Raw genomic sequence first — 21822 nt, forward strand, 5'->3', positions numbered from 1 at the left:
TGCTCCTACTCTGCCGGTCTGCAATGATATTAGAGGATTGTTAACAAGTGCAGCAATTTAGCTGCTGGACTGAAGTTTTGGGTGCTATATGACATCAGAATATTTAGAAGGTATATTTTTCAATACCGTCATAAATACAGGTGCTCCTCTTTCTATTGAACTCATAGTATGTAGTGCACAGCGCGCATCACCAGAGCTCAGTCACAGCTTAAAAGACACCGTGATACCTAGTGGTGGAGGAATAAGTTACACGACTGTAAACAGCCAGTGGCCAGCAGGCAGAGAGAGAATGTGTCTGGAAAATCTCTCTTTGGACAACCATGTAGCCAGAACACTTCCCAACCCCTCCATCCAAACAACAATCAGGACACCTCACCTCTTTATATGAACGGGTTAAACATATGGGTAAGGGCTAAGTGGTAGGACCAAGAGGTGTATGGGGATTGATCCTTAATCTCTGTACAGTCCACCTACCGCCTTGGTGCACTGCACATCCTTTCCGAGCAGCCAGTGCAGCTCCAGGTTCCCCTCTCCCTGGTAGCAGGACTGCAGCCGCTCCTTGATGCGTGTGTTGATGTCTTGAATAGTAAACACGCAGAGAGCGGAGTCATCTGGAGGGTCGTGGCACTGCTTCTGCCCCTTTGAGAACACAGCAAAGAGAACGTCCTCCTGAGCACTGATGTTGAGCGAATTTGCCAGAACCCTGCCAGCCTTGGATAGGTAAGCCGCCTGCAGCAGACGGTACTCCTCGCCTTTGTGTACGCACCCCACAGGAAGCGACACATATGAGTGGAACTTCTTGTCACCTTTGCAGAGGCGGATGATGCGAGAGGTGTAAAACAGGTCGCCAGGGGAGCCGCCGGCAGGCATCCCGTTCTCAGGCGTCTCAGGCTGGACGGTCATGAAGTAGACGAAGGTGCCGCTGGCAAAGCCGTAGATGTAGTAGATGTCAAAGTGCGGGACAAGAGCCAGCGTGTCTGACGGGATTTTAATAAGAGAGGAGACAAAGTCAGTGTGAAGCTCATAGTCCAGCATGGCAGAAGATTCGGGGTCGCGAGGCAGTTTGCGGCTGGAGATAGTTGGGAAGTAGTCCTGTTTGCCGCCAACAGCTGTGCCGATGTACAGAGTGGCGTCCTGTCCCTGCGAGGGCACAACAACCCCGTACATTGTCCCTGTCTGGTTGTCACTGGACAGGTAGTGTTCTTTCTTATGTGTGGGCTCCACGAGGATGAACAAATCATCGAGTCTCATCAGCTTGCAGACGCCTTGGTAGAGACTGCCGCAGGCCAGCAGCCGGTTGTGAGAGTAGTCGATGAGCAACAGTTTGTTGACGTTGTCAGTAGAGGCAAGAGGCTCAGAGCACGGCTGGACAATCAGTGGAGGATAACATGCTTTGTTGTCATACTCTGGTCCTGTATCGTGGGACACCAGGAGGGTGAGATTAGCCGACAGCTTGTAGATTCGGTTGACGGCTCCAACGTACAGAGCTCCAGTGGACTGATGCACAGTGAGGTGGTTCAGCGCCCATTCCCTCCTCTCTGATTGGAAGGTGTTCACAGTCTGTCCGACAGTCGTCTTTTGATTCACAGAGATTAGAGTCAATAGCCACAGTGCCAGAGGCCATGACATGACCTTTAGAGGGCGGTGACCTTTAGTGAGGCCGCAGTAAGTCCATCCTTTATCCAAGCACGTTCCCATCCCCACAGGGCTCCGACAAATACTCAGACAAAACACCTGGGATCACCAAGGAGCAGGATCGCGCTGAAGAGATGAGCTGAAGTGCGTTCTCGTCTTCTTTTAGTGATCTTTCTGAAAGAGACAAAAAAAAGACATTTGTTTTAAACTCAAAAGTTCCTTGATTCTTTGGAGAGTGAGGAAATGTTTTCAGGCTGTCATTAGACACTTCATGTAAAAAACCTAGAAATATGTGTGCTTGTTTTCCCCTCTGTCTCTGTTTAGTCAGACACATGAGACATCAAAGAAACAAGTAATCATTGTTCAAACTGTCTCCTCATATTTACTAGCCTGAGAGATGGTCCAATATTCCCCCTATCAACAGGGGGGCTCATTATATTCGCCTCTCTGTAACAGAGAACTAACTGTGGCCTATTACTTGAACAAAGCAGTGACACACTGTAGCTGAGCCTTCCCTCTGTTTGGGCGGCTAATTAAATGATCCAAATGTATTAATTATGCGTCCATATTTTGGGCTCCCTGTTTTCCTTTCTCCCCTCTGCCTTGTTCGCTTAAATGGTTGAATCCAGGAGGAATTAATCACTCTCCACTGCGGCCGACATTCCTAAATTAATCAGGCTTTTTCTAAGGATGGCAGGGAGTCATTAGAGATTCAGAGCCAGGCGGCATCAACCCTCACACTTCCCTATTTAATTTCATTAGCATATTTTATGTAGATATTTCCAGGGGACAAACAACGTCCTTTAAACACATGACGGACGGGAGGATGGATGAGGCAGACGCATGGCACAGGATGTTTGATGTATTTACAGTTTTTCTCCCGGTGTCATAACTGTTGTGTGATGTATGTTCAAGTTTGATGCAAGGTGTTTTTCATATAGATGAGACGAAATGGGCTCATTTGGAACAAAAAGCAGGTTTTTATCTCAAAATAAAGATAGATGTTTAGTGAAGGCAACTCAAGCATCGTAGATAAAGTGGCTTCACATACACCGTTACTTCTTCGTAGTCCATTAATGGAGTAATAAAACTGCCTGCATAGGGGGACGGACCATAAATTAAGACACCTACATCACCCTAAATCCTGCCTGTGTGCCACCAGAAGCTTCTCCAATCTGGCTCTTAAAGGCTGTTTCTATCTCACTGTTTTTCCGTGTCAGCAGCGCCTTCACACTCATCTAATAATACTTTTTTTTTTTTTTTTTAAACATTCAAATATTGCATTCAATGATATTAATACAGTACAACAGTACAATTAACCAAAATAGTGAATGCAATAGATGCAAAAGGTTTGTGCAAAACGAGCAATTTGGATCAATTTTGACCAAACTATTTCCTATGAATCTTTTCAGTTTTCCATGTCTTTTTTCTAAAGGTTTTTTAATGTATTTATTATTTTTTAATTTTATGAATCATACGTACTTAAAAGGCTTCCTTTAGTCTTTCTTCTGTAGCTTTCGTGTACTTTTTTAATGCAGGGCAAGGTTCAGTGAATACAGCTTCTTTTCAGGTCTTCACCTTGCCTTTATCCTGTAACATTTTATTGAACATTTAAATATTAAATAATCTGAGCTTTATAAATAACAGTTTAATTTAGTTTCTTCACAGAAATGAATAAAATGCTGAGATATAGTCCTACCACATATTTCATTTAAAAAGTTTTCTTACACCCCATAAAATCAAGAAGGCTTCACAACCCCCTGTGAAGCTGACTGGTGACCCCTAGTAGGGGGTCAGGACCCCCAAGTTGGGAGTCAGTGAACTAAAAAACCATCAACTTGCATCAACCATGTCAGCATAGCTTGTTTGGAAGTGAGCTAAATGATGCTCCAGTGTTTGGCTAAATTGGTGATGCAGCAGTTTGGGTCACGGTGTGATAATTGATCTATTGATCCAGTCAGAGCTGATCAGATCAATGGATGTGAGGAGAAGCAGAGTACAGAGTGAGTGAATACAAACTTTTAGACCCAGCAGAATGAACAGTGAAGCTCCATTTACACCGCAGCTAGTGTTCTGCTGCTCCATCTGTGACAACAGCATGCTCTCCTGTGCAGTGAATAACCACGATATACAGTATATATTTCAATCGTGCTAGAAAATCTTTTTGTGGCGGCAGATATTATGATTGTGTCCGCCCTCCACAAATAAATCAATGTGAGAATGTGATTTCTTAACTCTCGTATTGACAGCTTTCAGTTAACCTTGCCAATATACTTCAACAGTTGAATAGAATACCTTAAGTTCAGTCATGGCTCTTGGTGTTGGTGTGCTGTCTCAAGATTTTCAGTAGCCTTTCTGGCCACTGCCGATGTGAAAATTTCTGTGGACACCCCTGCAGTCAAACCCCTTCACTGAAATGCCTCTAAATTTTCCCTGAAGATACCCTGCCAAAAGCTAGAAGGCTTTCGCTCAAAGGCAACTGTCCTTTTTTTGGCTGGAGCTACATAAACAGGGTGTTTTCTCAGTGAGACTTCCCGGTATAAGTAAAGGTTAAATGAAGACAGCCTCGTCAGATCCTAATGCGGGGGTCATGATGCGGTGGGTGCTCTCCATTGGCTGACCAACAGGACGTCCGGCTGAGTTGAGAGGGAGCCAGGGATGGAGCGGATGGACTGACACTGAGCCTGCTGGGCCGACTCCAGCTCCACTCCAGCATCTCCTGTCCATCTGTCCCCGCCACGCTCACACCGGGGGAGAAGTCACTCGAGTGTCTCGACCTACTCTGCTCAATTTGGCAGGCTCAGTGTGAGCAACTCTACCCGTAATTGGCCACCAAAGAGTAACATCTGACGCATGCTGTATTGTTGAATTTGAAGTTCAATATTTACTTTTTTCAAGTATAATACATGACATTTACTCAGACCAGTGTGATTCATCTTAGACACACTGTGTATTGCTATCTTTAACCATCTCTGCTTTAAATGTTAAATGACAGAAGCTTCTTTTCTTTTCATGACCACTTTTTTTTCCCTGACGGACTACACAAAGACTGTGCCTGCTTTTATAAGTTCTCAGAAAGCTGAGATTTGGCAGGACATGTTGGCTCTAATATTTTACAGCTTCTTTATTTTGGGCTAAACAGTGTCCAGCAAATTCCTTCTTGAAAATCCCTCACATCATCTGCTTTGCAAACTGATGAGTCTCTGAACCAGTTTCTGCGTTCATGTAACCGTGATTTACCATCATTTGTCCGTTTAATGTGAAAACCTGGATGAAAAGGGTATTCAAGCACTTAGAAATGTTTAAATGAAAGCAGTGGCAGTCTGCATGTTTTCTGCAGTTTTGGAGTAAATTGAATTATAATCTCTTAAAAGCATTCATGTATTTGTTTTCGGTAAACTAAATTGCTTGAACCAGTGGTCACCAGAAACCTTTACTCCCTGGATTGCAAACCTGGATTTTTTTTTTAAATCTTTCTCCTTGTTTTTGATGTAAGCTTTTGAGTGTGAAAAGGGATGCTGGAATGGGATGTAATGTATTAAAGAGCTGTCTAAAAGTGGGCAGCTAATATCACAAAATCTGACTCAATCCTTTGTGCAGATTCTTGAGCTGCCAATCAAAGGAGCAGAAAAGTGTTCACCAATACAACTAGGGTTTCCCTACATTGTGGCGTCCCATTACTGTGGCCTTTTATGCCTCGCTGGTGCTGGAGGAATGCTTTCGGGATGTCTGTCTGTCCATCCAATTCTCATGAGCACAATATTTCAAGAACACTTTGAAGGATTTCCTTCAAATTCAGCACAAACTTCCACATAGACTCAACAACTAACTGACTGGATACTGGCCATCATAGCTCAAAGGTCAGTCTCACTGTTACCTCATCTGTCCCATTCTCATCAACGTAATATCTCAAGAGCGCATCGAGGCAATTTCTTTAAATTTGTCAAAAATGTCCACCAGGACTAAACAATGAAATAATTAGATTTTTGTGGTCCAAAGGTCAAGGTCACTTTGACCTTATCTGTCTCATTCTTGTAAATGCGGTATTTCAAGAAAGCCTCAGTAAAATCTCTTCAAATTTGGCAGAAAGAGCCACTTGGACTTGACAATGGGCTGATTAGTGGTCAAAGGTCAGGGTCACCGTGACCTTGCAACCAATTCATTTGGGTAAACGCAATACCTCAAGATTGCTTTGAGGGAATTTCCTCATATTTGGCACAAACGTCCACCTGGACTTAAGAACGAACTGTTCAAAATCTGGTTGTCGAAGGTAAAAGGTCAAGGTCACTGTGACCTCAAAAAAACATGATATTGATCATAGCTCAAGAATTCATGAGCTAAGAGGGACACAATTTTACATAAATGTCTAATAGGATGTAATGATTAAGTGATGACATTCTTTATCCAAAAAGTTAAAGGTCAACTTTATTGTGACATCATGATGTTCAGCAAAAACACTTTTCTGGCCATTACGCTGTAATTCAGGAACAGAAAGACATTTGGTCAGACTGAATTGGTGACACAAATCTTGGCTGCCCACGCTGATTGCAGAGATCTTCTGTGTTGTTTGGGGAAGACGTGTGTAAAGCATCCATGTTTTCACAGACGTGGATGTAAACTTTAGGTGTAACTGGACTGGTTCAGAGAGGCATACAACCGCGAGGCAATAATTCTAGTTTCTTCAATTCACACTGCAAACTTCCTGGTGGAGACCTTTAGAGTTATTTGCATAGGCATCTTATCCGAACCTCAAGCAATGTCCTTCTCTCAACTGGAAATAATTAATAAGACAGAGCTCTTGATGTCCGACAGCAAATATCAGAGCATATGATGTTTGCAAAGCCAGGTTTGAATCTCACATGACCTTAAACAACAGGCACCAGCAGTGCCACCCAGAGGTTAATTTGGTGTTGAAAGTCTCCAGTCAAACCCTGAGAGGAATTACAAAACATGGAAGAAAAACAAGAACAGAAAATAGGAAGTGCTGGTGGCAAACGAAGCCGGGCAGGCAAGCAGACGAGCAGCAGCCTCATCGTTTCATCCATTTCTGTTCTCCCGGCTTTGGTCACGTCTAAGGCGTGCAGTCATGCTGCTCAGTGTTTACCCTGGATTATAGAGACAACTCTTTGCCCTGCGCAGTCCTCCCTGCTGAATTCTCCGCCTCGCCACTCAGACACGCTCCAGCCCAGACGTGACTCATTCACACTCACACACAGGAACGTGGTTTTTTTTTTTCTTTTGCTGAGGCCTCTGGGGACGCGAGCTCTCAGCGGGCACTAAACGTAGCGCAGATGAGGGAGAAGGCAGCCTCTTGTGCTCCACAAACACGACCCTTTGACCTGGATGGAGATCAGTGGAACTAAATCCATCCTTTGGGTTCAGCTTTTATTGGGGTGAAATGCTGTCATAGCTTCTGTCGCGCCGTGTTCGGCATAATTCATGGGACAGAAGGGATGGTTAGCTTTTTTTATCTCTTGTTTGTTTGACCCATCTGCCATCAGAGATGAACTAAAATGTTCATGGGGGATATTTCTTTGTATGGCTGTCCGTGTGCGTCATTTTCTCCATTTTTCTTGCAGTAAACTCACAAAGAGTAAGTTTTGTGAAAATTCAAATGAGCTGGCTTGAGTTTTTTGTAAACTTTGTAATTTTTCCCTTGTAGGGAAGATTGCACCTTTGTGGGCATAGACATAATGGTCTTAACAATGTATTTCACTGCTGGAAAGATGGTCTTTTCATAAAATTCTTCTGTTTATGCCGTGGAAAGACACAAAAAGAGGAGCTACATGACCAGAGAAAAAAAGAAGACTGTGGCGTTGGCTTTTTCTCAAAAGTTAGAAAACCTTCAACTACCAGAATGCACCAGACCAATAAAGGCTCCCGCTCCTGGGTGGCGTAATGCGACCTCATCCGTTCGACACAATGGCGGCCGGCCGGATCTCCTGTTACAGTTTATCAGTGAGCTAAAACATGTTTCTGAAACAATTTGAGGCAAGACAAATGCAACTCATAACAGAATTTTGGTTTAAATTTGATCAGCACTGCTTAGTTTTACTATTTGATCTCAGTTTTTTCGGCCTCTGTTTTCACCACAGTTCATCAACACCTACGAACCATATTATGATACAAAGCTAATTGGAAAGTTGGCAAAGTGTCCCTTTAACTCTTTGAAACCTGAGCAAAATGGCTTGAAGAGATTGAGCAATATGAAGAAATGATCCAAAAGTTAGAAATTAGTAAAAAGTACAAGAAAATTACCTGAAGATTAGTTGCAAAACAAATATATATTTATTTATTGATAATAATAATAATAAGAAGAAGAAATAAACAAAATACAATAAAAAATAGAAAATATTTAAAGAGAAAAGAACTTGGAAAAAGTGCTTAATATTATAATAATTCTGTAACATAATTTTAAATGTGTAATTATGATAATCATAAATATATTTTCTCCCTTGCTTTTTATTCCTCTACACATTTTTTAAAAATAATTCTTTGAATCTACTAATTTCTAGTAATTTGTGGATCATTTCTTCCTAAGCCTTTTTTCCCCATGTTTCTGGAAGAGCGTTCAAGGATTCAGTAATTTTGAAATGCATCTGAAAGCAGCCCTGCAAAAGTAATGCCGTTCCAAATCAAACCACAGTGGAAATGTCAAAAGGCAAAACTATCTGTATTCTTAAAGCATTCACATTTTGAAGATAAGTTGGCACAACACGATCTTTCCGCTTAAAAGAAAGACAATTTTAGCACAAACAGCATGGAGTTGCGTTTATGTTGTTTACATTTTGGATTATAGATTGATATAGTGAGATCGGGAACACTGTCGACAGACCGTGCGGTGATCTTTTCTAAAGGTCAGCAGAAACATCTCTGTTCTCACACTTAGTCAACAAAGGGAATCATTGTCGCTGGCAACAGAGGTGATAAAAGATATTCTTTTTGTTGCTGTTGTTTTTTGTGGCCTAGATTTATACGGCTGCACAAAGCAATAACAGTGTAAGACCACGGGGGTGGAAAAGTGTCTGAACTACAATAGTCATAACAGCTTCTGTCCTCATGATTTCAAGCCGGCTGGGCAGACACGTTTTTTTTGTGTCAGTAGGTTTTCCAGGAAGGGGCGGAAGATGGAAGCTGAAAGTCAGTTTATGAAGTTCATTCTTGGAAGTCATTTCAGATTTAGGAGGCAAAGTCTTAGCTGCAGTCCTTCGTAGTAATGTACTGTGCAATATTTGCACTTATAGTATGTGACCTCACATGCCCTGATGGGATACTTTTGTCTGGGGTTTCCTGCAAATACACATGGACGAGTCATCGGGGGGGGTGGGGGACAGCGTTGTACACATTACACATGAATGAGCTGGGAGGGCGCCAGCCGCAACAGAACTTGACTTCCAAATGAATAAATGAAGGCAATTAGTAGATCTGTTTACAATGTTGTGGAGACAGAAGTAGGTCAAACGTGGCGGAGACAGGAGGGAGGAGGGAGCCAGCGAGCCAGAGCCAGGGGCTGTCGCTGGTACCTACAGTGATGAGTCGGGGAATTAGGACATGAAAATGCCGTCTTTATTAAGGATGACTTATAAATGAATGTCATTGTGAATCACAGGGGACTGGTGGGGTTTAGGAGGAAAAAGCAATGTTTTGTGATCAGTCCACCGTGTTTTATCTGTGGCTGCGTTGTGTAGGGGGCAGCCCAGGGCGATCGACCCCCTCCTCGCAAAGCCCCCCTTACAGAAACGCAGGCTCGGGCCTCGGTGGGCATAATGTGTAGCATGGATGCTCACACTGCAGATACCCACAGGATATCTCCACTTTGATGCCGCACAGTGAAATTTTGTGACAGTTGGCCTGTGGTTAATTTTCATCATTATCTTGTGTGATGTAAAATTCAAACAGCAGTGTTTCCCCCCAGACATTTCTCTCAGTTAGAGAGGTGAAAAAAGCATACAACCAGTGTTTAGATTAACCCATTAGAAAATGAGTAAGTTGGTTGGACTTCTTTCAAAAACATGGTTAAGAGCAATGAGCAACTTAACAAGACATGGCCTAAAAATAAGCAGAAGAAGAAGAAGAAAAACAAAAAAAAAGAAATTTACCCAAGAATTATTAAAAAAGAGAAAAGAATATATTTACATATTTATACATTTTTTCTGTAACATGATTTAAGATGATAAGATTGGGACAATTTTCTTCCTAGAATTTTTTAAATTTCCTCTTTTTATAAAAAAAAAATATGTATACATATTGTTCTGTAACATATTTTTGAATATATATTTATAATAATTATATGTAGAGTTTTTTGGACATTTTCTCCTAGAACTTTAAAGTTTTCCTCTTTTTTTAAAAGGTCATTTTCTTGTCACCTTTTACTAATTTCTTACAATTTCTGACATTTCTTGTCTAGTTTTACTGTTACTTGTTTTTAAAAGAAATCAAAAAAGTTTGCAGAGGTTTCAAGGGCTAAATAGCTTGTGAAAGGCACCTCAACCTAGCACAAGAAAACTGATGTTGATTGAGGTTTCAAAGGGTTAATGATATAAATGCTTTGTGGTACTCTCTTGAAACATGTAAATTTTAGTTTTGTTGGCAGCTCGTCTGTGCATCCCAGCATGATTTCATATGAACAAAAACGAACCGTAATTGCCTTTCTTTTCCCATACTTGTTGTTTATTTTATTGGTCAGCGCAGATATTGCACGCTTTAGCACTCTCCAGCCGGCCACTAATCTTGATGGTAGCGTAGCGGAGGGTGTCTGCAGGGAACAGTAAAACGGCACTATGTCATCCCAACACGGACTGCTCCTAATAACTGCAGGAAGCAGCGAGGGACCTGGGCAGAGGCAAATGTGACATAGGGGACCAATTCCAACACATCACCACACAACACAGTCAGCAGCCTCCTCTGCAATGCACGCCATTATCTTAGGCTGCATGCATTATACATGCAGATACAGTACTATATCTGAAATTGCTGTTAAGAGCAGGGACCAGATGACGGGCGCTGCTGCCATAGTCACATTTACCCATGCATGCCTTTCTCCTCCCTCCCCTCTTCTCATCTCTGTCTCCTCTTCCATAAATCTCATTGTCGGTCTTCTCTGGTTAATGGTGACCCCAAGCAGGCTTCTCTCAACTGCCGAAGCCCTCGTGTTGCATGTATGATGAGCATAGAGGGGAAAGTCAAAGTGACCTCCAGCACTGTGATGAAAACCCATGCAGCTCGAGTGCAATAGAGGGGTCTTCTATAATTCAGCGACCGCGTGAAGAAGACAGAGTGAGCAGCGTTTTTCTTTTGGAACCGCACAGCGTGTGCGTGTTAGCCCTGCTGCAGCGGCTGCCCAGCACCCCTCATCCTTAACGTCGCTTAAGTGCAAGAAGAAGAACGAGGCGTAAACAGAGGAGTCCGGCCGGGGCTCTGAGTGATCTGTGGACAGTGTAGCTGAGGGGAATAGAGAATGAGGGTGGTGAAATGTGAGCTCTGCTCTCTAGCCCAGAGACAAGTACAGAACAGCACTCCAGTTAGGTTTTTTTGTACTGTAAGAGCACTCTAGCCATTTTTCTCTGGCTCAAGCCTGATACTCAAACTCGAGCATGGCTGTAATTTTATTGTCTGCTCCCATCTTTAGAGTTTCTGTCTTTTTTGCCTGAGTTGACATTGCTCTTTCTCCAGAACAAAGCTATATTTCTGCTCAGACTGATACAGATGTGCAGGGCTATATTGCTTTTACATGCATAAATCATTGAGACCTGACAGGGAACATGCATTACAGTTGGCAGAGACTAGACCCCAGCGAGCGTATGAATAAGAGAAAAATAATCAAACACAGTGATGCAGAGCATTCATGTGAAGCTGCGAAGCACATATGTCCATAATTCCCACACCACTGCACACGGAAATCAAAGAACTTATTCCAAAGAAGCCGGTATGTTTCCTCAGCTTCCTCCCTCTTTGCCCATATGGCTTTGTGGGGCGGAGGATGCCAAGGTTGGAGGTAGCTGGCACGAATAATTACGATCAAAGAAATTACAATGCAAAAGGAACAGCTGCTACCTCCACTGCTGACAAATCACTGTGAGCGAGAGGAGACGGCAATAGGCAGCAAGCGGGGGAGAGAAACAGCAAAGAGGAGGAGAGACAGAGCATGTTCTACCATTCAACAACTTTCCCTCTAAGTATCTGCTACTCCAAAACCCATTTAACATTTAATCCGCAGAGCAAATAAGGCCTTTGGTGGCCATTCACCCAAAAGCTGTACAAACACAAGCATCTGCCCAGATTATCTCAGTCTGTCTCTATGGTCGGCCCGGCCCGGCTTGTCCCTAATTCTAACCCACTCTGAAACCCTATCTCCAAAGTCTCTGAGTGTGATTTTGGGCAAATCCATAGAAATTTCCTCAAGGTTCAGAAATAGACATAGCCTGGTTTAAAGTACAGCACCCTAGCGAGCAAGAGGTCTACCAGGACCACAAACACAGGTGAATTTCACTCAAATAGAAAGTTACTCAAAGGCAAATGGGACGCAGGTTTAAATCTTTTTAACAAAAGCTCCTAAAGCAATAACGCATACTGGGGAAAACAGTGAAGAATAAAAAGTTAATATTGAATTCTCCAAGTCTATTAAGTACGTCCACTCCCACCTGGTTTGTGGCTGCCAAGGGCTGAACATGGCTCATCTTGGATGTAGTCCAGGTGCTCTGGGCTTCTGGAACATGTAGGTAACTGATCACTTACTTTCTTTCCAAGATCCAAAATGTGTTGTGACTTTAATACTCCCTGCCCGGTTTAAATATGACTAGGTTCAGTCTTATTAAAGGTTATCAGAGTCATAGATGCGGGTTTGAATGGTTCTGCTTCACCAAGTAGTACTGTCATAATGCCGTTATCAGCATATCAAACAGCTGTGTTTATTGTCATGTGGCAACAAAGGAAGCCAGCTGGCAGTAGTATAAAGGGAAAGATGGTCCGCATGAGAAGGCTGTTGAAGTGGTGGATGAGTCAACACATGACTTTCACCCAGGAGACCACTGTTTGTGTCCCATCTAAAACTAAAAGTAAACGCTGACTGAAACAAATATGAAATATGAAACAAATGTCATGTGATATATGTGATTTTATCACTTGACATATGATATATATCGTACTTATTTTAGACTTAATCCGTATGGATGTATTACTGAACAGGCCTACTGGGCATAAACCCAGGGGCTCCCATGGCTTTCATTTGTAAAATATCACTCAAATTACTATTACATGTGCCAACCAGGAAGAGACTCAAAATGACCACAAAAAGACCACAAAAGAGAGGCAAAGGCACTGCAAAAGACATAAAATAACTACAAAAACAGATAAAACAACCACAAAGAGACACAAAACAACCATGAGACACAGAATGACAAAAAATACACAAAACTATTATAACGAGACACAAATTCACTACAAAGAAATGGATAAAACAACGGCAGACACAAAACAACCAAAAAATACACAAAATGACTGCAAAGAGACACAAAACAACCAAAAAAAAGTCATGAAATTACCTCCAAGAGATCCAAACACCTACAAAAATACATAAAACAACAGCAAGGAGACTCAAATGACTACAAAAATCAGGCAAAACAACCTGAAAAAGACACAAAACAATGACAAGGAGACTCAAAATGACCACAGAGGAACAAAACAGCCACAAAAAAGTCACACAAAACATCCATAAAAGGGACAAAAAACAACCACAAGGAGACACAAAATATCTACAAATATTGGGCTAAACAACCCAGAGAAACTAAACAACCACAAGGAGACGTATAATGACTTCATCAAGGCACAAAACAACTAAAAAAGACATAAAATTGCCTTAAAAGAGAGACAAAACAATCAAACCATACCTAACCACTACAAAGAGATGCAAAACACCACAAAGTCTGTGTGTCTTGCTCCTATATAGGAGAGGTAGTGGGGCCTTTTGCATATTTGTGCCCAGGGACCACGGTTTCTCATTATATGCCCATGCAAACCATGACCTTTTTTTTAACAAAAGTAAAAAAAACTAGCGGATTTATTGCACTGATACCAGCATTCTAAACTTACTAGTTGATGTATTAAAACCTTCTGACTCATATCTATGAGTAACCTCTAATAACAACTAATAATGGCCAGTTAATTGAGTGATGACATTCGAAATGGGTGCACACCCCCAAAGACTGTCAGCAAAAGTCACACGGGAGAAGCAATTTAGTTGCGTCCTCCTTCTGTAATTGAATTCAGTTGGTTTCAAACAAAGATTTTTTTAATCTATTAACCTTGAACTTTTGTCAATTCTACAGTCTTTAAAACCGTAAAGTTCCAGCAACTGCAAGTACGCAGTCTGTTTTTAGTAATTCATTTTATTCGTTGAATACCCCACAGGGCACGTCATGTTCTTTGAAACTGAATGTGGAGATTGTTCAAAAGTCACTGGTGTTATTATTTACTGGGAATTCACCTACTTCTACTGATGTGCCATGATTAAAGTAATCCATTTTTTTTCTAGGAAATGGAAATTATTTGAATTAAAGGCTTTTTCTGAAATGGAGGGAAGTAAAAGATTTTAAGTGAAGAGACACAAATTGCCATGGTTCTGCCACATTAAGACCAATTTCCATACATAATCCATGTCGTATAACACATGTTCCATGACCAGGATTTGCATTTCTATTTCTATATGAAATTCTCACATAGTAATAAATAGCTCATTTAAATTTCTCAGGATTATTTTTTAGTTCTCTCATCATGAGTTGTATAAAATGATGTTATTAAAGGTTGGAACCATCCAAGCCTGACACAAAGGACGAGTTAACTGGTACTTCAGAAGTTTAGCATTGTGCTTCTGCAGAGTTCAGGGACAGTATCATGCAGAGGAGGCTTCATCTCCCTAACACTAGGCTTTGGTAGTATTACTGTTTACCAAGGTATTTAAAAATACTGAAGGTATTTTTTTCAATACTTTCATAAATACAGGGGCTGCTCTTTCTGTAAACTCATTGTAGTGCACAGCATGCACCACCAGAGCTCAGTCTGCAGGCAATTTTTGTTGCAGCATGTGTAAAAACATAGGAAATACACATAAAAGCACAAACAATATGACACAGGAACATACAACAACAACAAACATGAGTCTGTGCACAGGTAACATGCACTTACGCACATTCAAGCTCCACAGGAGCAGATTAATAAGTGTACACTGTAACACCACAAGGCCTGCAATAATTTAGCGAGCATTAAATATGACAACATCTCCTAATAACAACCATTTCCAATGAAAGATGCTGCGACATCTTGTGGTGGAGGGATAAGTTACAGGACTGTAAACAGCTTAATGCTGTGTGCGTTTTTATTGTGTATTTATTAGTCTGAAAAGCTGTAATTAAGTACCAAACTCACTGTCGGAGGTTTAGCGCTGCACTCTTATACCATCATATACTGTATACCCTGGTGAAGTTTTCAGGAGGGTATGAAAAAGGGGACAACTGATATTGTTTTTTTCAGGACTGATACCGATTATTAGTAGTTAATGAGACCGATAACCAATATTTGGAATCAATATGCATTTACAGTAAATAAAAAAATCTTTAATCTAAAATCTTTCTGTAAATACTGAGACTTTGGAATATAACACACTCCAACACAAAAATCTTTAAATACCTTTCGAAAATGTTTAATCAAAAGTAAAACGTTCAACATCATATAAAGTCAAGTGAAAATTTAAATAAAAAATTAATACATTAAAATGGCTCCCTGAGGTTTTACAAAGTAAAAGTTCCTCCCATGCTGACCTCTTTGCACTTTTTAATTAATTAATTGTATCGACAATCATTAATATAAAATGCTGATACAGATAATCAGCAAAATGCCAGATATCAGCCCAGTAATCGGCAAAGATGATATGAGACTGCTAGTATGAAATACCACCCAAGCCTAGTCAACACTGGATCCTGAATTTCTCATCATGTAACTTGATAGCATCTTCATGTCTTTCAAACTCCACAACCCGCGTTTGTAACTCAGACGCCTGCTAAAATTAGAAAACCCTGATGATATCACCTATTTTGGCAGACTTTACAAAGCTTCTCCAGAGCCACAGAAAACATTATGCACCTGTGTAAATAAGTTGTACTTCTCATGTTGAGTAAACCGATCCTCGTGTGTAAAATCACTAAAGTGCCCCTTTAAGGAAAAAAAACCAGCTCACAAACTCGTCAAACTTAAAAGTCATGTGTCAGTTCTTTCCTGAGTAAAAAAAAAAAAAAACACACATGACTTCCCCCAACTTTGTCATTTTTTTTTTTATTACCATATGCTGTCTGCTTACACCAGTGCCAGAGAAAATCATGCAAAACACACACATCAGCAAAGTTATTGCACTGTTTGTATCAACAACGGTGTGACAATCTGGAGGCGGTGCACCATATTGCAAGACCGCCATCACTGCATGCTGAGTGCTGCCAAAGCTGCCATCTGGCAGGTGAGCTGCACGCTTTCCACTTGTACCTCTCCTCCCTTTCACTCCTCTCCTCTGCTGTTTATTACCACCTCTCTCTCTCTCTCCCTCTCCTAATCTCTCTGTCTTTATTAGTCCTTCTCACTCCCGCTACCAATGTTTCTCCACCTCTTCCTCTCCTCTCTGCCCCGTTTCATCCCTGTTCTCCACCTTTATCTACCTGTGCATCCACACTGAAACAAGCGGAAGCGTGAAGATTGAAAGGGGGATGAAGGAGAGAAAAGAGTAAGGACAACAGCATATCGGTCATGCTTGATGATCTGCAGTATTTTGTTCTATATCGTGTCACTGTCAGTTTCATATTTGCGTCTGCTCTCTTCTCCTTTGCGTCTCTTTCTCTCCTGCTTTCTAATGCACATCCTCCTATGCAGTCACAATCCACATGTGCACACAGAACATGCAAACTCTAACACACACACACACACACAATACACACACACTAGGGGCTCTCCTTCTTCTTCCTCCTCGGGCTGTAGCATCTGAACAGTCGTGTTTAATCAGTGTCTCCGTTGGCAACGGGGGCAGCGATGGGGGAGGAGGGGAGTGTTGGAGGTGGGGGGTCTCCAGCTATGGGTAGTAGTAGTGCTGAGCTGCTGTGCACTCACACACCGTGTAATTGTGTTACATACACTAATTCTCCTGATGTGCTATTGCAGCGACTGTACGACGCCTTTGCCCCTGACCCACATCGCGCTGCCCGATGTTCAAATTACTCTAAAATCAATGTCACGCTTTGAACTGGCGGTCATTTAAATCAGAAGCTGTTTTTTCACAGCTGTGGCAGAGGTGCGTTCTTGATTTCTTTCTCTTTATTTTTCTGTCTTCTCAAACATAGGCTACACTACAGCTCATTAATCTCTGTAGGAGCCTGAGATAACACTTAACTCCTGGCTTGTGGGTGAATTTGACAGAGACAGATGTTCTAAATTACTTCACCTACACTGGTCCGGCGTTGTCTCCGGGGTCAAAAGACTCCAAAATAATGCAGTTTCACTTGCAGTCCCTCTAAATTCAAAAATAGCATTGCAAAACCTGGTTAAAAAAAAAGCTTGACAAATCTACAGAGGATCAATGTGACTTAACATTGTGGAAAACGGCATAAATATAAGATCTTAAAGTGTGAGTTTGCTCAACTCTTAAACCAGCCTCAAATGTTTTGTAAATAGCCCTGGATCTGAACATCAAAGGCTATATATCTTTTAAAAATAAGAATCGGATAAGAAAAATATTTTTTGCCACCAATCTAATAATCTGTAATCCTCTTCATACTTGTCCTTTAATAAATATAAGTAGATTTATTCCATCACAGATATAAATTCAATTAATTAATTATTTTTCTGAATCCAGTCAACAAATTTGTAATGGCAGCAGTTGTTTTGTACTCAATGCTAATTACTAACAACGACTTAAACTTTTCTGGTCAATCATTTGTCAATTATTTAATAAATCGCCATCTAATTTTTAATAGATTAATCAGTTTTCAGGATTTTTTTTTTTTTCTAGCGTCCAAAATGTGAATTTTTTCTGGTTTCTTTATTACTCTATGACATTAAACTGAATATATATGGATTGTAATCAAAACAAGATGTGAGAATCTTATCTTGAGCTCTGTAAAACATTTCTCACCATTTTCTGGCATTTTATAGACCAAAAAATTAATGGATTCATCGAAAGATAATGAACATACAATGAAAATAAAGCAAAGTTGCAACCCTAGACATGAAAGTAGTATCTGCCTCTGTGACTTCAGTCGCTGCCCAAAGGCATGAGCGGAATTTGTTTGGGACTCTCAAAGCATTGAAAAATGACCTTGAAAAACCTAAAACAGCAACTTGTCTTTCTAGAAACTGTTTACACTGGATGATCCACAGACCTCCGAATTCAAAAAAATATTTCTTTAGAAGTAGAAAGCTGCAGGGTTTCCCACACATTTATTTACTTGCCATGCACTGATATTATGTTTATGGAGCTGGACCATTCATTCGCAGTGTATAAAAACCGTTTTTTATTCACAGCACTGCACTCTCGGAGCATGGAGCATACTGTGGGCACAGACGAAGTGGCAGAATGTCAGGCGCAGTGACAGAAACTTAACCATTCATTGAACTTGGTCAAAAGTTGGCTTTTACTCGACTCCGCCAGCGGTTGCTCCATCAATCTGATCAGTTTTGACCAAAACAACAGATCAATTTTCCACCCTGCAACTCAAACTCTTCAGGTCTGGGGATCACCCTGAGTTGTTTCTAACAGGACGCGCACATTTTAAATTTTTCAGATGTCATTTAGGTGAAAATTGTCCTTTAAACACATTAAACTGTATTGGTGTGGGAGCACAAATACTGGTAAGACTAAAACCTTATTCATACTCCCTTTACGTACAAAAATAGATACGTCCCTCTCACATATTTGAAACATCAGTGTACTCAAACTTCGATGTGTCCTTTATGTTGGCACATGGAACTAATAGATGGCACTAAAGAGCAGAGTCAAAACTTCAGAGGACAACAAGCGAGGCTACAATAGAGGAGGTCGTAATATTAATATTGTTGTACCTTTAAACGTAAGCAGCATTGTAGGTGGTGGAGGTCTGTGCAGCCATTATATGCATCCCTACATGTAGACTAAGAATTTTTTTCTCTAATTTCACCACGTATTACTGATTCGTTCCACTTCACCATTATTTAAATTTTGTCTTTGTCTCCCACAGTCATATTTCGCCTGAACTACACTACACTGTCTCCAATAGTTTCCAGTGGTCCTGCTCCGTCCATCTCTGTATTTAACGTTGAACATAAATGAGCGCTAAAAGTAACTGCATGGCTAGAAACCGCCAAGAGCTATGACAGAAAATATGTCTGTTTGTATTTTGGACAAACTGACCCTTTAAAATATGGGTCTACCTCGGAGTTTAGATGTTAACCTTAAAGTACTGGTGCCAAATGAGCTGCAATCATCACAACTTAAACCTCAGTTTCATTTATTGCTGTCAAACGCAGCAAAAGTGAGAGACAGAACTAATGTGCAGATTCATTTAAATTCTAAAATTAGCAGGCAACTGATAAAGTGGTGGAGTGTGAGACTGGCATGAACACACCGAGGGGAGAGCCAATATCTCTCTCTCTCTTTCTCTCTGTCCATGAGAGGCTTTAGCCACTCTGGAGGGGCCAGGAGAATAAAAGCTAGTCCAACTGGCCGTCCAGATAAGCCGGACCAGAAAGAGCATACAGAGGGAAGAGGGGTTCATCTGGTTTGTATGAGGGGTGGGAGTCAAAGAGCCGTGAATCCAACAAACACCCCCTCCTCTAGGAGCCCCCCAAACACACACACAGGCACGCACACACACATAGACGGGGGCTCGGACAAAGATGCACTTGGTCAACAGCATTGTTGAGGTTGGCACTGCTACAGGCGTGTGTGCATTAGTTCTTTCAGGCTCCATCTCTGCTCCTGCCCAGCCTTATCAGCGTCCCAGTGGCTTCTGCTCTGCCCCGGCTGCCAAGGCTGCACGGGCTCCGGCTGCAGGGGGCAGGGCAGCACTGGAGGACTGACTATCTCCAGGCTAAATACTCCACTCTATCCTCCTGATGACAAAACTGATCTGATCCGCTGCCCAGAAAAATCTACAAGTGTAAAGAGTTGTGGAAAAATCTGCACCGGCAGGCTGCTACAGCGGGCTTTGTCTAAAGTGGAGTGAAATACATCCTTCTGAAAACGCAGTTTTATTTGCGCCAAACCTGCACAGAGCTGCTCTGCCTCCCGTCTATGACGGGTGCTGAAGCTGAGGCAGTTACAGTCGCTCTGTCTGCAGAGCATCACATCTGTTGGTTGCTTCAGGTGGCCAGGAGAAATAATTTGCAACATGCAACGTTTCTAAAAACACCTCTGTTGATAGTGTACGCTGCTGGACGTCTTACACTGCGTCCGAGGGCGCGTAAAGTCTTCCCAACTTTACCCTCCTGCACACTGCCGGGCTGCACTACGGGCTGCTGCTCAGCCTCTCACAGAAAAGGAGAGACTACTCACCTTGAAATAAGAGGAGACTCATTCATGAATAGCGCAGATCCGGATATTTCGCTGGGATTTTTGGAGGGGGAACGTCCCGGGGCTCAGTCAGTCAGTGGATTTGTGCGGAAATACTGCGAGATAAAACTGCCGGTTAATTTATTCTACGCGCTGCACGCGACGCACAGCCTGTAAAGTCATCGGGACAGCAGCGAGCATCTCTCCGTCCGACAGGCGCTGAGGAGGAGACTGTATCAAGTGACCCTCCCGCTGCCTAGTTCAGAGATTGATCATCCTCTCTCTCTCTCTCTCTCTCTCTCTCCCTCCCTCTCTCCCTCTCTCGCGGTGTGGATGCCGGTGCTACATGAAGTCACCCATCAGTTCACTTGCACCTCACGTACAGTGTGCGCTTTTAGACCCAGCCTCCGTCGCGTCATCCTTTTGGCACAACTTGAGCGCGCTGCAATACATTTAGTCCTTTAGGGCACGAAGAGGACTTCTCAAAGTGTTTATAGATGCATACATCAAGGCACATGAGAAGTATCCTATTTAATATGGAGAAAAATACAAGTAAAAGAGATTCAACAGAAATAAAATTCGAATATATTTAGACAAAATGGACCTAGCCTGCTGTTATCAGCAGCACACAGGATGAAGATACTGTCAGAGTGTAAAATAGACCTATTTGTCAAATGATTGATATCTTCATGCATTTGTAAAATGACCGCCTTCCATGTGTACAGATGGGTTGTATTTTTAGTTTATTATATATTTTTGACATGTATTCATCATCTGAGGTCAACCTAAAATCTGGTTTGGAAGAATGTGAAAGGAAATTATGTTACTGCAGCTCAGTGGTTGGGCCCACTCACTCACTGACAGATAGTGTCAGGAAGTCAGGACTGTTTTTGTGAAGTGATACAACCTTTCACAGTGACTTTATGTGTTTTATTTGATGTGCAGATAAATGCATGGATGAATTGTCAGAGGGCCTACATTTGCAAAATGTCACTCAAAGTAACACCTACTGACCAGGAAGAGACTCAAAATGACAAAGGAAGTGTAGAAAGATACAAAATATCTCTAAATTGGGCAAAACAACCACCAAGAAATACAAAATAACAACAGGACATGAAATCGCCTCAGATAGACCCAAGCAACCACAAAAAGACACAAAATAATTCAAATGAGACACAAAACAACCAAAAGGAGAAACACGATGACTATAAAGCAACACAAAAAGACACAAAATTACATCAAAGTGACAAAAATTTACTGCAACAGGACACAAAATGACCTTGAATAGACCCAAATATCTGCAAAATGAAACAAAACAACCACAAAAAGACTACAGTGAGACACAAAATGACCACAAAGAGACACAAAATTACAACAAAGTTATGCAAAATGATTATAAAGATACACAAAATGATCAAAGGGAAGCAGAAAATGAATAGAAAGTGAAACAAAAACAGCCAAAAAAGACACAAATACTTCAAAGATACACAAAATTACCACAGTAAGACATGAAATTACTTCCAATAGACCAAAATGACTACAAAAAGACCCGAAACAACCACAAGGAGACACAAAATGAATGAAAGCAATACAAAATAATCAGAAAAGACACAATATTACACCAGAGACAC

The 21822-nt window shown here is 41.5% G+C and overlaps 1 protein-coding gene across 1 annotated transcript in view; it reads right to left on the bottom strand.

Moving 5' to 3' along the window:
• Positions 1-20463, bottom strand: part of LOC121959677 (plexin-A2-like) — a 128986-nt gene extending 108523 nt beyond the window's left edge. The window contains exons 1-2 of the mRNA XM_042509132.1: positions 20195-20463; positions 475-1809 (exon numbers count right to left, since the gene is read on the bottom strand). Coding sequence (XP_042365066.1) covers positions 475-1698 — 1224 coding nt within the window. The 5' untranslated portion in view covers positions 1699-1809; positions 20195-20463. The remainder of the gene's footprint in view (positions 1-474; positions 1810-20194) is intronic.
• Positions 20464-21822: the final 1359 nt, after the last annotated feature.

The sequence above is a fragment of the Plectropomus leopardus genome, chromosome 2, assembly GCF_008729295.1.
Source record: "Plectropomus leopardus isolate mb chromosome 2, YSFRI_Pleo_2.0, whole genome shotgun sequence".
Lineage (NCBI taxonomy): Eukaryota > Metazoa > Chordata > Actinopteri > Perciformes > Serranidae > Plectropomus > Plectropomus leopardus.